The sequence below is a fragment of the Macrobrachium nipponense genome, chromosome 30 (genome assembly GCF_015104395.2).
Source record: "Macrobrachium nipponense isolate FS-2020 chromosome 30, ASM1510439v2, whole genome shotgun sequence".
Classification (NCBI taxonomy): domain Eukaryota; kingdom Metazoa; phylum Arthropoda; class Malacostraca; order Decapoda; family Palaemonidae; genus Macrobrachium; species Macrobrachium nipponense.
Window position 1 is genome coordinate 67821796 of NC_087218.1, and position 15231 is coordinate 67837026.

Here is a 15231-nt window from a genome sequence, read left to right on the forward strand (position 1 = left end):
GTGTCTGCATTCCATGTCTTGTGTTGGATATATGTTAAGTAATTTGTTTTCTAGTATCGCTGCCGAGATTTTGTTGTCAGCTTTGAGGACTAGAAATCTTGACCAGTTATCTGGTCCAAAGAGGTCATCAAAATGTACCAATATGGGATTAAGTAGGTAATTTTTGTTTCTTTTTGGTCCTTGTTTATGTATGTTGCTTGTCTATTATGATTTTTATATGTTTCTGTATTGTTGGGAGGATTATTTGTCTGTAATTCAGAATTATTGTTCATCATATATGGTTCCATTGTTACGATATTGGAGTTTACCAATTTATTTTTGTTTGTCTCTTTTTTTATTTATGCACTCTATTTGGTTTTCTGGCTCTGCTGCTTTACTTGGAACAGGGTGCTCCTTTGTATCATTTATAGTACTTTCACTACTTGTGGCAGTACCAAGGAAATTCGGGAGTGACGTGCCAATAGTCATCAACTGTGCCGTAGTTTCTCCATGGGGCCCAGGGGTACTCAAATCATTTATTTCAATATTCATAAATTTTTAGATTTATGAAAAAAAAATAAAATAAAAAATCTTGAAAAGATATCATTAGCCCTTCGCGAAGTTAAATCTTCCGCCAATGGCACAAGTGAGAAAGGACTCCCAAATGTCTGTCCGCATCCATACCCTACCCCAAAAGGGGATGGCATAACATGATTAGTATGGCCCAAGTGTAAGCAGAACCCGCTTGCTAGGACTAAGAGTATTACGATAATACAATTATCTCCATCCTAATCACATTATGGGCAAAGTGGACAGAATGCCGAGAGTTCTATTCCTAGAACCAGGCCCCCCTTGGAATCTGTGGTCCAGCTCCACAGAATAGTTCCGCCTGAAAAACACGTTCGAACATTGTTGGGTAGATGATGGATCTACCACAGTTCTCACTATTTAGCTTCGGATTTAACTCCACGTTAAGCCATGATATGTTTTCTCATTTATTTGCTTTCAAAAATTTTGGCAAAAATGGAAAAGCTCACAGAAGTTAACTCGAAAATATAAAATGTCATATGGGACTCAATGGACAGTGGCTAAAGACATGTTAGGTGACAGTAGCTAAGTGGGGCTTCCCCCAACTTACCCACCTTGTTTCCATTTATTCCAGCTTACACATAAAATGCGATGGTTTTTATTCCTGAATGAACAAATCAGTCAATAAATTCCTACTTGAATAAATCAGAATTTACCACTTGCATTGCCTCTTCCTCCATAAAAGGACAAGAAATCATGGAGAAAAGAAAATTTCATCCATAAACATTATTGCTTTGATATGAATATTGTTTGGTTAATCATTTTAAAAACCAAGAAGTGATCATACCGTGAATTTGATTAAAAGTCATATGCTTTTCAACATTGCATGTTGATTGAAGTATACTTTCAGGAGTATTCTGATATGTCTTAATGTCTAAAAAAAATTACAATAATGTGCCAGTAGCCGAATAATTAGGACAAAAGCATTTTAAAGTGCATGATGAAAAGTTCCATGAATATATGTGCTACCAAATAGTAATCCATCTCTTTGTTGTATATATTTTAAAATATATGTAGTCCCCGCCTTAATATTATTACTCCTTTTGCCCTCTTCAATGTAAAAAGCTGACAAGATATGAGAGAGCATTTGCTGGAGGGGTTAAGAACTTGAACTTGAATTCACTAACCAACTACAATCCAGGAGTGTTTGCATTAAGGATTTCCTTGACTGTTTTCCCCGCTTGTTTGTTTGTTTGTTTTTGTTTGTTTGTATGGTGTTTTTACATTGCATGTAATACACTTTGGTTGATGTATATTAGTATTTCAATATATGTAATATTTTCTTGCATATTTCTCTAGCATTTCCTCTCTACCAGATTTATCTATATTAAAAAATAAGAAGATTTTTCCATTGTGTAATTCTTGTTTGAGTTGCATTAATTTAAATGCAATCCAGATGTTGTCACAGTATCTAAATTACAGTTGTTTGCCATCCTATATGAAATAAACCTTCCTGTTATGCTGCTTTCATTAATTGATATTTGTAACAATTCACAATTCTGCAAAGGCACTGCATAGTAAAGGTTGAAAAAAATTAGTAATAAAAGAACCAGCTCCTTCAGAGTTTTTTCTTTTTATTTGATTATATTTAAATATGTTTCATAAAAATGTGAGTATACCACTGTTGGTACCAAAGACATGAAAGCATGAAAATAAATCACAGAATGTTGGCAAATAAATTACTAACAAAACCCTAGTTGCTGCTTCTCTGGCCTGAACCGTTAATATACAGAAAGTTTTCATTATGTAAAAGATCTCACCCTCCACAGGTTTCCCCTCATATAATGCTCTGCCTCTATATATACACATAAAAAATTCTTTGAAAACTTTATTCACATGTACGGTATTTCCAATAGCACAAGACATTTTCCACAGTATACCAACATAGCATAAGATTCTTGCAAATACATCCTAAGGGAATAAACACAATTGAGTGAATATGCACTGCTGTGGATCAGAATTACTTTCCTTTAAAGTCAAGACCTAATAAACATTAAACTTTTTCTCACATATAGTAAAAAATATAATTACTCTAAAGCTGATAAAAATGCAATCTCTAACAGAGTTGTTCCCCCAAAATATGAAAAGACACAAATGGGATACCGCTGTAACAACTTTAGCCTCAGTTTGTGACTCAATGTCAACTGGACAATGTTCAAAAGCTCCTTAAGGGAAACTCGAGCCATGTTCTACTTGTACTGAACACTGGTTCAGAAAAAGGCTAAATTTCACACATCCACACAAATGACAGCAACCCAAGAAACACTTGAAAGGCTGTTTTTCTTAAATCCTTGGTACAACAACCACTGCTAACTGGATGCTGTCAGAAATGTAGTTGGTAAAACTTTGAGGCTGACAACAAACCACTGAAACAATTTCAGGTCCAAAATTTTAAGGCATAAAATAGCCTTATACGCAATGAAGTGAAGCAAACACACACCTTAAGCTAACAGATGTGCTACAGAGTTCTGGTTCACTTACCGTTACTGTACCGGGACTTTTTCTGCCAATAATGTTACTTCCAATCACGTTTGTATTTGTGAGAACTGAATGATATGATACATTTGCATCAACTTCATTGACAATTAAGATTATTAAACTGAAGTGACACTGAACATATACAACACAATATGCCAGATGACAGTGTTGTTCCATTTACAGGCAATGTTACTGTAGAATTGATCCAAAATGAAACTAGCCAATAACAATACAGCTATAACAGTCAAGGCCAAATAATGATAACTGCAGAACTGTTAACACCACTGTCAACTTAATACTGTTGCACAAAGGTTTACATCTGGGATTTGGTTACACAAGTATATTATTACCTGAAAGTAAACTAAGTCCTCATTTTAAAAAAACAAATGCAATAGAAATCTTTGAAGATGCTCTGTATACGCAATACTTAGAACAGTGACCTACAAAAAGACTTCCTGTTATTTTTCCTTTATGGATACAAGATCCTTTGATCCAAAGCTGTTTGTACAATATGCTTGTAGTCAGTCTCCTTACAGTAACCAAGCTGTGAAGAACTCAGTCAAATGAATATGAAAATTTACCATACAATGTAGCAATGATGAATGACTTGATGCGTACCACATCCAATACTAATGCATTCAGTTTAAAATGAAACTCTGTTTCTATTTAAGTGAGCGTGCATTGAACATTCATGATATGGCAGCTACCCCAGGCAAGGATACACTGACGTACAAGTGTGGGGATAGCTAGGAAAAGACATTCAATGGCACAAAGTTGAAATTCAATAATTATTTTCTAAGTAAACTGCCAAAATAGACCTCAAGACAATTCAAGTGAGTCCCAAGCAACTGCATAAATTAATTTCCCATCAAACAATATACTGATGCCTAATTTACTTTGTAATAAAGCCCCCACAAAATACAAATGCAATTACACACAATCTTATAAAAATACAATATTCACTGACCAAGTTTAGTATGCTTTAAAAAATTAAAATCTATTTATTCCTGAATGATCAGAAGTTGTTGCATACCTGTCGCATTCGTAGTTGGTAAAAGAAAAATAGAAATAACAATATACCAAAATAAAAATAATTAACTGATGCAAGTTTGCATTCTTAATGAAACCCCTGATACCATAGCCTCAAAACACAATAATATACCCAACAATAATTACTGCAATATTCATATATGCAAAAAAAGGAAACTCCAAAAAATAAAAATTAACTCCCAACAAAATTTTTAGTTTGTAAATGCTGTAAAACTGGATGTACCTGCACCCTCATGGAGCTATGAAAAACATTCATTCATTTTCCAATGTGGAAAGAAAGGAGAGGGAAGAGGTGGTTTGTAGTTGTAAGAACAAACCTGTAATCTGTGGTCAAGTTTTCTCATCTTACAAGGTTCAATGAAATGCAGGCAGTATCACAGTATGTTATTAACATTTTTACTCATTCTCAAAAAAATGACTGTCAAAAGTTTATTTATATAAATGTTCATAATACTTCTTGACATAATAACTGCTGTACATTATGAACTGGGGGTATTAAAAAGCCATTAAAAAATCTTTGAAAACCCAAAACCTAACTACCATTTCGAATGTTAAAAATAACATATTGCAATATTGCTTTGTTACGACCAATTACTCCAACTCTTACATTGTCTTTAAATTTCCTTGTGATAAAAATATAGTCCGTTAAATGATGTGACCAGTCCATGGAGCAAATTTCTGAAATCATATGAAATATTCCAATGGCCTTTTAGTAGTTTACATTATGTTACACATCCAAAAGTAAAAATCTACATTACTAATGTATCTAACCAAGACACACAAGTGTAGACACTCTGCAGACTTTATGTACCTTGACGGTAAAAGGTAGTTAACATCACACAGAAACAAACAATACAATTTGACCTCTATGTTTAACATTTCAGTTTTCTTTCTTTTATTCAAGCATCATCAACCACAAATGTAAAGAGATGTAAACACACCACAAGAATGTTCCCTCCCATCATTATCAACTCCATAGGAGTTGGAGGGGGAAAACAGCACAAAAACAGGCTTGGATTACTTCAGAAAATAATTTTTTCATGTACATGGCATAAACCTATTCACATAACCAATAATAAATTCACAAATAGCTGATGATGCTACTCTACTGAAGAGATTACACTCCAAACCATCTGCTAGCCTAAATATATAGTTCAGTTTATACATAATGTATCGTCAATTAACCTGATACATATACATAAGAACACTTATGTCATTTAATACACAATCAGCTATGTTTTTGTCCATTGTTTTTATTACTCTTTATGTTTTCAATATATGCGCAAAAGAATGGGCCTACAAGACATGCTAATATCACAAAATCAAATCCACTTTCATAGTTATAGACAACACTTCTTTAAACTCAAAGACTGCTTGTTGGCAAGATTATCCTCCTTTTATGAAACGTCAAGCAACCAAGATTCCAAGAGTAAGAAAACTCTATGTCATAGAAAAGAAAAAAATAAAAATACTGTACACTATCAATATGAGGTCAATAAAATGAAGAGGCCTAATTGAAAGTTTTATGAATGGGATGTGGCTTACATGAATGATTTCAAGACCATGAAATGACAGCAATAATGATGGTGACAATTGTGATCATGAAGTCAGTGATGATGAAATGTGATGATGATGATGAATTATTATACATTTGAGAGAATGGAACAGGAAAGCCAAGAGTAGCACAACACAATAACAACATAAAATACAAGATGGAAATACAAAAGAGAAAAGCAAAGTATGAGGCTCCAAATGATCATAATTGAAAAGTATTGACGACAATAATATTAATAGAATTAAGTGAAAAGTGCACAAGGGGTGTATTCTGTAGGGCAAAGCACTGTACCTTATGATGGCTTACTTTTAACTTTGGAGAAATGTATACAACAGTGTAGGAATGCCATCACATTGTGTAAAATGGGCATAGCTCAGAAGACTATGCATTGTAGAAAATGTGTAAACAGCTGTACAACAGAAGATATACTTAAGTTTTGCTATTTAAAGATACACAGCACTGTGTCCTAAAGAACATGTCCCTGATTAAGATCCATGGACATAGAAGCACCCACAACACACTCACTGGCTGTGTTAATTCACTTTCCAAAAAATGAGTAGGCAATCATTCACTGCTGATCTCTAAATACATAATAAAAAAAGACTAGCATTTGTATAAAACAGCAATGAATCCTTCAGTATTAAGAATACATCAATGACAGACTTCAAAAGGAAAAAAATATTCAATCATTGGTAATATCCCAATTAAAATGGCAACCAACCTAGGCTACAAAAGCACCAACCATAATTTATCAATATCCTCCTTACATAGCTGTCACCTTTGAATGAAAAACTTCATGCTCAAAAAGCTACCTAATGAAAGTAATGTTTTTCTCCCAATTAAAAAAGACCTTTCATGTTTCTAATCAAATAAGACCTTCCATGTTTCTATCAAATTCGTACTGTAATAATAAAATTCAGAGTTATGTAAACACAACATAACAGGTTGGTACTATCACGCTGAAGACATATGCAACCATTTAATCATTCAGGCATTCAGCAGTCTCATATACATTATTACAAAACAAAGAACAGTTCTATGGGATAGTGAACAGTTCTTGAAATTTATATAATTTACAATTACAGTATTTTAAAAATTCACTGTATTACAAATTTCACTCCTATTCGTCAATCTGAATGGCATCTCCACAAAGAAGAACACAAGAGCAAGAAGAGGAAAAGAACCTCTCTTAACCCCAGACAATACACAGTTTCACACATCTTTAAATGCAAGAGTATTGTCATTAGCACATTCAAAATGAGAATCTACACTGGACCATATAGTGATATCAAGGCTTAACTATACAGAATTCACAGCATCCTCTCCCCTACTCACAACTACCATTCTGAGTAATGACTTCATTTTATGGACTGATGAGCAATGAACAATATTCACCTCCTGTAAAACTACTGTACAAAATCCATTTTCTAGAGCCACTCCTCTTCTATAAAACATCAGAAGACAGCACTTTAGTATTCTTATAAAAAAATTCAGAATATACGGAACTGCAATCAATTGTTCCTATAAGTTTTTATGATCTAACGCAGTACTGTGTTGGTTACGTCTTTTACCGTGTTTTCTATTTCTAAAAAGAGCTTTTCATTGTGTTCTATTGAGCGTCCACCTGCTGAACGTAGCTGTCTAGTTTGTAACTCAAGGCGGGTAAGTAATTCACGCATATGAAACCGACTCTGTGGTGGAATGTTATCCATGTAATCTCCACATGCACGGTGGAAGCCAGACACTTTCTGAGCAGACTGAATACAAGCTGCAACTGTGGCAGTAGAGCCTTCAGATCTCAAAGAAGCAATGGAGCTTTCTAAACCCCTTCCTTGCTCTATTAAACCAGCTTTCTCTGAGCTACTACTAGAGGAACCACTAACACTGTCACTGGGAAGAGTTCCTCCAGATGATGTAGCTGGAGGTGGATTTCCTGATGTAGCAGGAGGGGTAGATTCTTTCAGCAACTTAGATTCTTTACTTTCATTATCTTTCCCTTCTTTCTTTACTGAGATAACAGGAACTGTTGGTGGCCTAATAACAGAAGGAGTAGCATATATTCCAGCTGGCTTTGGTGGAGGTGGTTTAATTCCAGCAGGAGGTGGAGGCAGTTTAAAGCTCTTCACCACAGGCTTGACAGGCACAGAGGGCTTCCCATCACTTGGCTTATGGTCTGATTCACCACTCACTGGAGGCCACATCCTCTTTTCTAATTTCCCTACTTTACCTTCATCTTCAGGAGTCTTTTTCAAAGGAGGAATGTCAGGAGTACTACAGTCTTTTTCTCCCTTTATTAACTTTGGCAATTCAGGCCGTTTGTATGCACAAGGAGCATACTTGGGACTAGTTTGATTAGGATCAGACTTGGCAAGTTTGTCAGCATCCTGCTTTTCCCATAATTTCTTTAAACTACTTATGCTACTTGAGCTAAAACGTTTGGCATCCTCTTCTTCATTTACTTTTAATGTATCACTTTGTACACTGTCTCGTTTCTCACCTGGTATACTATCACGCTTTTCACTCTGAATACTTGTTACACTTTCACTCATAATATCACTCTTAATTCCCGAGTCACAGCTCTGCTCATTCTTTCCATTATTTTCATTCTTCTTATTAACTAGACTTGACACTCTTTCATTATTTTCCTGTTGATCTGCTGGAGAAGCATCTTCTTCAGGAGTTTTGGCTTCATTTTCATCATCTTTTACGACATTCGTTTTTCTTAGTTGTGCTCGGAAATCCATTAAAGTGCTATGTGGATCATTTTCAGTATTCAAACAATCGTCTACACTCTTACTGGTATCTGTCTTTCGAAGCTGAGCTTTAAAATTAATTTTCCTTTGTTCCTTATCAGAATTGTTCTTTTCAAAATTACTTTTAACTTTCTTTAAACTAGCTTTAAAACCTATCTGATTACTAGTGTCTTTTACAATTGCATTTTCTGATTCACCTTTTGTATTCTGTTCAATATTAACAACATTTCCATTATCAATCCTTGCAGAATCTCCAGATTTGTTGGTTTTTTGGCATAAACTTTCAAAAAGCTCCGATACAAGTTGTACAGCAGGATTCTTCTGACTATCAGGAGAACCTTCTTCAACAACAACAGACTCAGAACTCTGCTCTTTTTTATCATCGGCCTCCTTTAACTCTGATACCAATTTTAACTCTAAACTCTCTTTAACCTCATGATTAATACCTAATCCCAAAACTACCTTTGGCTCTTCTGATGAAAGTTCTTCTATACTGCCATCACGTGAAGCTAAAGATGCTGCATCTACAGATGGGGGACTGCCATTTCCTCCAGCAGGAGATGATGGCATTTGAGCATCATCTCCAACTGGGGATGATGGAGTCTGCAAACCTTCAGTATCTGCAGATGAAGACCCAGGACTTTTTGCAAGATTAGTGCTAGATTTTGCTTTGACTTTAGAACTATTAAGTAGTGCCCTTGGAGAAAGGTTATCAGTTGACTTGTAACTGTCACAGGAATCTGAGGATTGATCACGATGTCTTAAACTCACACCAAACCTTGATCCCGGGCTACTATCGTTTACATCACTGTCGAGATTAGAATCTAAGCTTGGCTTAGTTCTGACTGGTGGCTTCTCAGCTTCCGAATCGCGTAACTTTTGACGGGTTATACTAAGTGTAGTTCTTTCAGCTTGTGGGGACTCTGAACCTTCACCAGCCCCTTGTTGACTGTCTTGCGCAGGTTGAGTCGGTACCTTCTGTGGACTAATACAAGAATACTCAGTTTTTCGCCGTCCTCGAGGTGAAGGTATGGGCTTTTGAGCTAGTCTCCTACGAGACTCTGGAGAAGATGTCCCTATTCCTTGATCTGATCCAGGAGGTGGGGGAAACTCCATAGATGTGGACTGATTTTCTTCCATAAAATCATCAGGGGGAGGAGGTAAATCCATTGGCGGTGGTGGAAACTCTAAATCTGCTAATGATGGCTCTTTACTTCGCTTATCACCTCGTAATGACTGAAGTCGAGGACTTAACCTAGATATGAGTGGTGACTGTGGAGGGAACCCACTTTGTGTGGAATTACTACGAATCATTGAAACAGCATTCTGATCTAATTCCTTATTTTCTTCTTGATCAACCTGTCCTTCAGGTTGGCCACGCTCCTGGTCATCTTGATCAGCAGATTGGTCATCGGTTGGAGGCACCCCTTGCGAGAGCCCACTTTGTCTAAGTGATTCTAAGTATGCACCTATTCTTGCGCCCTTAGGTAAAGTGCCATATCGATTGATTGCTCTCTTGACATTATGGACTTCAAGGGCAGCAACAGTTATATGTCTGCTTCCAATGGTACCACTCTGGCTTTCAGACTTCTCCATCCTACCACGTCGTATTCTGTCACCTGATGCCTTGGGATCACGTAGACCAATCGATGGTTTTTGACTGGAAACAAAATAGTGTTAGGTGTATTTTTTATCATCACAAAAATATATATCAAATATATTTTCAGCATATCTCACATTACAAAAATTACAAAAAACTATTGACAAGCCAAGTAAATGTCATGGAATTATTAAACTATCTAAGAATACAATCGACCCCCGCTTTTTCATGTTAAGCATTTGCGGCTTCAGTCATTTGTGGATTTTTCTGTGGAACATAAATCCACGTGGTTTGTGGAAAATTCGCCTATATGCGGATTTTTCAATAGAGCAATTACTGTATTTTTGTATTTTCATGACTACAGGTTTAAGTAAGATAGTTTATGGTACATTTGGTGTTTGAACTATTAAAATAAGCAGTTATAAGTATTTTAGAGGCAGAATTTTTGGTGTTTAAACTATAAAAATAGGCAGTTTAGGCTTTTATAGAGGGGAGTTTCTGTATTCGTGAGTGAGTGTGGTACACATCCCCACGAATAACAGAGGACAACTGTACAGTGGAACCTCAACTTAACAAACCTCTGATTAGATAATTTGATTACTTATTGGACAAGCTTGAGTTCAATAAAATTAATATAAACATTTCATACATATCGGAGCAATTCAATATGTAGGCTATGGTTATTGGACAATGGACCAAATGCATCCAAGCAAACATATCTCACTCTCTGAAATACCCCAGGAAGTGCTTCACAGGTAACAGACAGTGAAGAAACACACACGTGCCTAACACTTTCCAGTTTGAACCTGTAACTGTGGGTCCTTGCTTTCACGGGTAAGTGACCCTTCATGCCCTACTGTAGTGGGGAAGCCCCAGCATGACAAATTTTTTTATCACTTTGTATTTTTCATAGCTAACAAACCTGAGCTCTTAACAATAGGTTAAATCATCTAGTGCAAGCTGGAAAACAGTTAAAAACAATAAAAGATTGTAATGCAAGGAATCTGTGGCACCTGGTGACTCGGACATAGACAAGGAGGATAGAGGTCATCGACCATGCATGACCCTGTGAAGCATTTAGTCTTTTTTCCAACCCAGGATTAGCAGAGGGGCAGCTACAGGAAGGCAACAAACGTTAAGACCTCACGTTTGTTAGCTATGAATAATACAAATTTATTAAAAATTTATCATCAGTTCATATGCAGAACAAACTTTCTGTCTTAACAATAGGATACTCACATTTGGAGGGAGGTATGAGAATCCTGAAATGACTGGAGGTTCAGCACACCTGACCAACCTTCCCAGAAGTGAGAGTTCTCAAGAAGGGGGTCCAAGGAGGTGAGAGAATAGATATATGTATGGGTACCTAAAAACTAAGCCCACTGGGATTAACCCTCACAGTACGGGCTAATACATGCTAATGCATACACCCATGACCGGGCTAAATTTAAGGAGGACAATTTAAAAGAAAACTAAAAAAAACTCATCAATAGAAAGAGGAAGATATGTATACAGTAGAGCCCCGGGCCTCGATGTTAATTCGTTCCAGAAGAATTGACGAGATGCGATTATGTCAAGATCTGAATGAATTTTTCCCATAAGAAATGACTGAAAATGGATTAATCCATTCTTGACCATCAGTTATTACCGTAAGGTTCTGTTCGTCCAACCACCACCGAAGGTCGCTTTTTACCTCTGTCAACAGAGGTATCTGTAGCTGAGGGGAATCTCCTGCTGGGGACTAAAACTTCTTCAACCTCCTTAATCCCCAAAGCTGAAGCAGAGGAATGCCTTGGACGAAGGGTGAATTGGAATCTGGAAGTAAGCATCCTTCAAGTCTATGGCAGCATGAAGTCGTTCTCCTTCATGGCTGCCAAAAGTGTCCGGGGTGTCTCCATTCTGAACCTTGTCTTCTTGACAACGTGGTTCAGCTTGGAAAGATCTATCACTGGTCTCCAATCACCTGTAGCCTTTGGGACCAGGGAGAATCCACCGTGTATTGTACCCCCAGGGAAGGACACTGCACTTTTTCCACTGCATCCTTGTCCAACATCTTCAAAGCTTCCTCTTGGAAAGCTAGATGCTCTAGAGAGCCTCAAGCATACATCAGATTGAAAAAGGGACAATCTGAGAGGAAAGGGAAGTCAAAAGGTAGTAGATACCCCTCCCAAAGGACATCTACTACCCACTTCTCTGCTCCATGGAATTGCCATTTGGCCCAATGGCCCACAGGCAACCCCCTACCCATGGCAATGGGCAGGGAGTGGTGCCCTCTCTATTGACAACCTGACCTGCCCTTTCCCGTAGCTCCCCTTCCTAGCTTGGAAAAGTGAGGCTGAAAGGGAAGCTGCTGCAGCTTCTTCGATGGAGTTGTAAACTGAGAGGTCTTACCAGAAGTCAATGGCTTTGAAGACTTCCTTGGAGGAACTGCCAACTCTGCCTTGGAGGAGGAGTACAAAAACAAGCCTCCGACTTTGTGACTGCCTGCTGGACTAGCCTGTTGTATCTTCTAACTGCGTCCTTGTAAAGAGAAGCTGTGACTCTTGGAGGTCACCATTCTGGAGAGATGGCACAGATTCAGAGTCCACTGAACACACCACTTTAGAGAGCTTCGTCCCTTCTAATCAGGAGCTGGTTAGCCCACAAATTGGCATTGAGATGTCCCAAGTACCTGGCCACTTCCGACGACCACAAGTCCAGCCACGACAGTTTGAAAGGTGGAAGAAGCAGTAGACCCCAAGGTAGAAGCTACCTAAAAAGTCAACGAAGGGCCCTTCGATGGATCACATCTGAATTAAGCTGTCAAGACATTAATTGAACCATGTTGGTCAAGTAGCACTTCTTATGCCAAATGAGAGGAGGAGGAAGAGGCTTGAATGACCTACTCGAATGCAGAGAATTCTCAGTCCTGAGACCAAAGAATTAATATGCTACAAAAATCGATTGAGCATGCCCAAAACATGGCAGCTCAAACGAAATTTTCGCATCCATCCTCAGGCCGAGCAAGGCCTCTATGCCCGTAGAGGTCATAGAAGATGGAGTCTGAGTCTTACCTAAAAGATTGAACTCACGAATAAGATCAATAATCACCGATAAAGAAGCAAGTAACTTGTGACTCTTCCACTCCTCTGGATCCAGCATTAGAGATCAGCAATGCCAAGAGAGACGAGAAAGATCCTCATCTTTTTATGTGGCCACTGGAGACCCTTTGAAGGCCGGACATCATCTCTTCCACCAGAAGGACTACGTGTGAGAAAGATGAAAAAAGATCTTGAATTCATCTTCAAATATGGGAGAACCACACACGCGCGGCCATACGACGAATCATGTACATGGTCATGGGTTAAAATACCGTGCTCGGTTGTGCAATGAATTACATACATGGTCATGTGATGCCAAACAACACGTTTGAACGACTGGGAGAAGAAGATTGCACTCTTTGCCTACAAGAGTCATGACCCCTGACTCTGGAAGGCGAATGACGAATGTAGGAACCCCCAAGAGAATGAGAAGAAGAATGCCTAAGCTTCTTGGTCACAGGAGAAAGGCGGTCTTTTCCATCATGCAGAGACAAAGAAGTACTACCAAGATGAGGGATATGATTGACGACAGTCTCACATCAACAACCGATAACAACCTCGTGTCCGACACTAGAAACACGTCTGTGGGATGATAAACAGGCAAAGAAGCTGTAGTCTCTGGAAGAGGAGAATGTCTAGATTGCCCTGGATCAGCAATGAGAGAGGGGACCACCTTTGACTTCTTAATCGAAGCACTGTCATCCTCATGACGAACTTGAACAGGATGAAACGACGAAGAAATAGCGAGAGGACTCTGAGCAGAAGGAAGATCATCACTTACTAACACACATTCACATATGTGAAGAGGAGACTCACGTCCTTGCTGGGAAGACTCTGATACATCTCTCCCACTCCCAGGAGGTGAAGCAACAAAGTCCTGAATCCTCCAACATCTAACTCGAGAGCGAGGAGGAGGAGGAGAGGACAAAGGAGAAGAAGCAGACGAAGATGTTGATCTACAATGTTTCTTGCTAGTCACTCCACAATACCTCTTCCAAAAATCAGGGTCCAGCCTGTCACAATGTGAGAGAACACTTCTGTAGGGTTGGCAACTGTCTGGGATGATGTCATGGATGAAACTGGATGATTTTTCACAGAAACAGGAGGGGGGAGAGATGTCACAGGCAGAGAGGCTGCCCGAGTTGATGGCCTCACTGATGGCAAGATAAAGGGCAACCCAGAATGAGGCATAATTACCGATGGCGTCCCGCTAGGCGGCAGCACGAGACCCAAAGTAATGGAGGCTGGGAGGAGGGGGGACTGCTGGGAGAGACAAAGATGGAAGGTGAGCAGACATAAATGGGGACAACAGGCCTTCGAAGAGGTGGGGGGGGGGCTAGTATGCTTACACAGCTGCCATCTTGTATGAATCAGTCTCTGTAACAAAGGAACAAGATGGTGCCTCTCTCCTGGGAGGAAGATCTCCCGCAAGAGAGGGGTCAGTGTTAAACTCCAGATACTTCCAAAGACGAATCAATGGAAGAAAAGGATGGAGACAGAAGATGAAGAAGAGAAAAAAAGTCTGGAAGAAGGAAAAGCAGGATCGTCCACTCAAAGAGGCATGAATCCTTCCCAAGAAGGACGAGTAGATATCCTACAATGCTCCCTCTTCCAATGAGTGACAGACCAGGAACGACATTCCGGGCATGGGTTGGTAACATTACAGAAATTAGCACGACACCTATTGCAAGTGGTATGGGGATCAGTGATGGAAGAAGCTAAAAACCACGAACAAGGGATTCCTGAAAGTCCCGTTGACGGGGCCACAACTTCTTGGAGGGATCCATGGTAATACTCAAGCACCCACAAACACTCAAAAAAAAAACCCAAAAAACAGAAAGGAATCACAGACTAAGTGAAAAGCTGGCTTGGGAAGGAAGAGAGCAAAAGCAAACATCCACTCTCCAAGGCGGTTGAAGAAAGACTAAATGTATCATGGGGTTCGTGCGTGGTCGATGACCACTCCACCTCGTCTACGCCTTTGTTACCAGATGCCACAGATCCCTTGCATTACAATCTTTGATTGCTTTTAACTAGTTTCCATCTGGCACTAGAAGATTTATCCTATTGTTAAGACCTTAGGTTTGTTCCGCATATAAACAACTGTCGGTTAAGTTGAGGTGCCACAGTAATTTCCCAATTCTTTAA

At 38.7% G+C, this 15231-nt stretch overlaps 1 protein-coding gene across 6 annotated transcripts in view; it reads right to left on the reverse strand.

Moving 5' to 3' along the window:
- Positions 1-2121: 2121 nt before the first annotated feature.
- The window catches only part of LOC135202578 (tyrosine-protein kinase Abl-like), a 218645-nt gene continuing 205535 nt past the window's right edge, over positions 2122-15231 (reverse strand). For all 6 annotated transcript variants that reach the window (XM_064232085.1, XM_064232084.1, XM_064232081.1 and 3 more), the window contains one exon: positions 2122-10063. In XM_064232085.1, coding sequence (XP_064088155.1) covers positions 7189-10063 — 2875 coding nt within the window. In that variant the 3' untranslated portion in view covers positions 2122-7188. The remainder of the gene's footprint in view (positions 10064-15231) is intronic.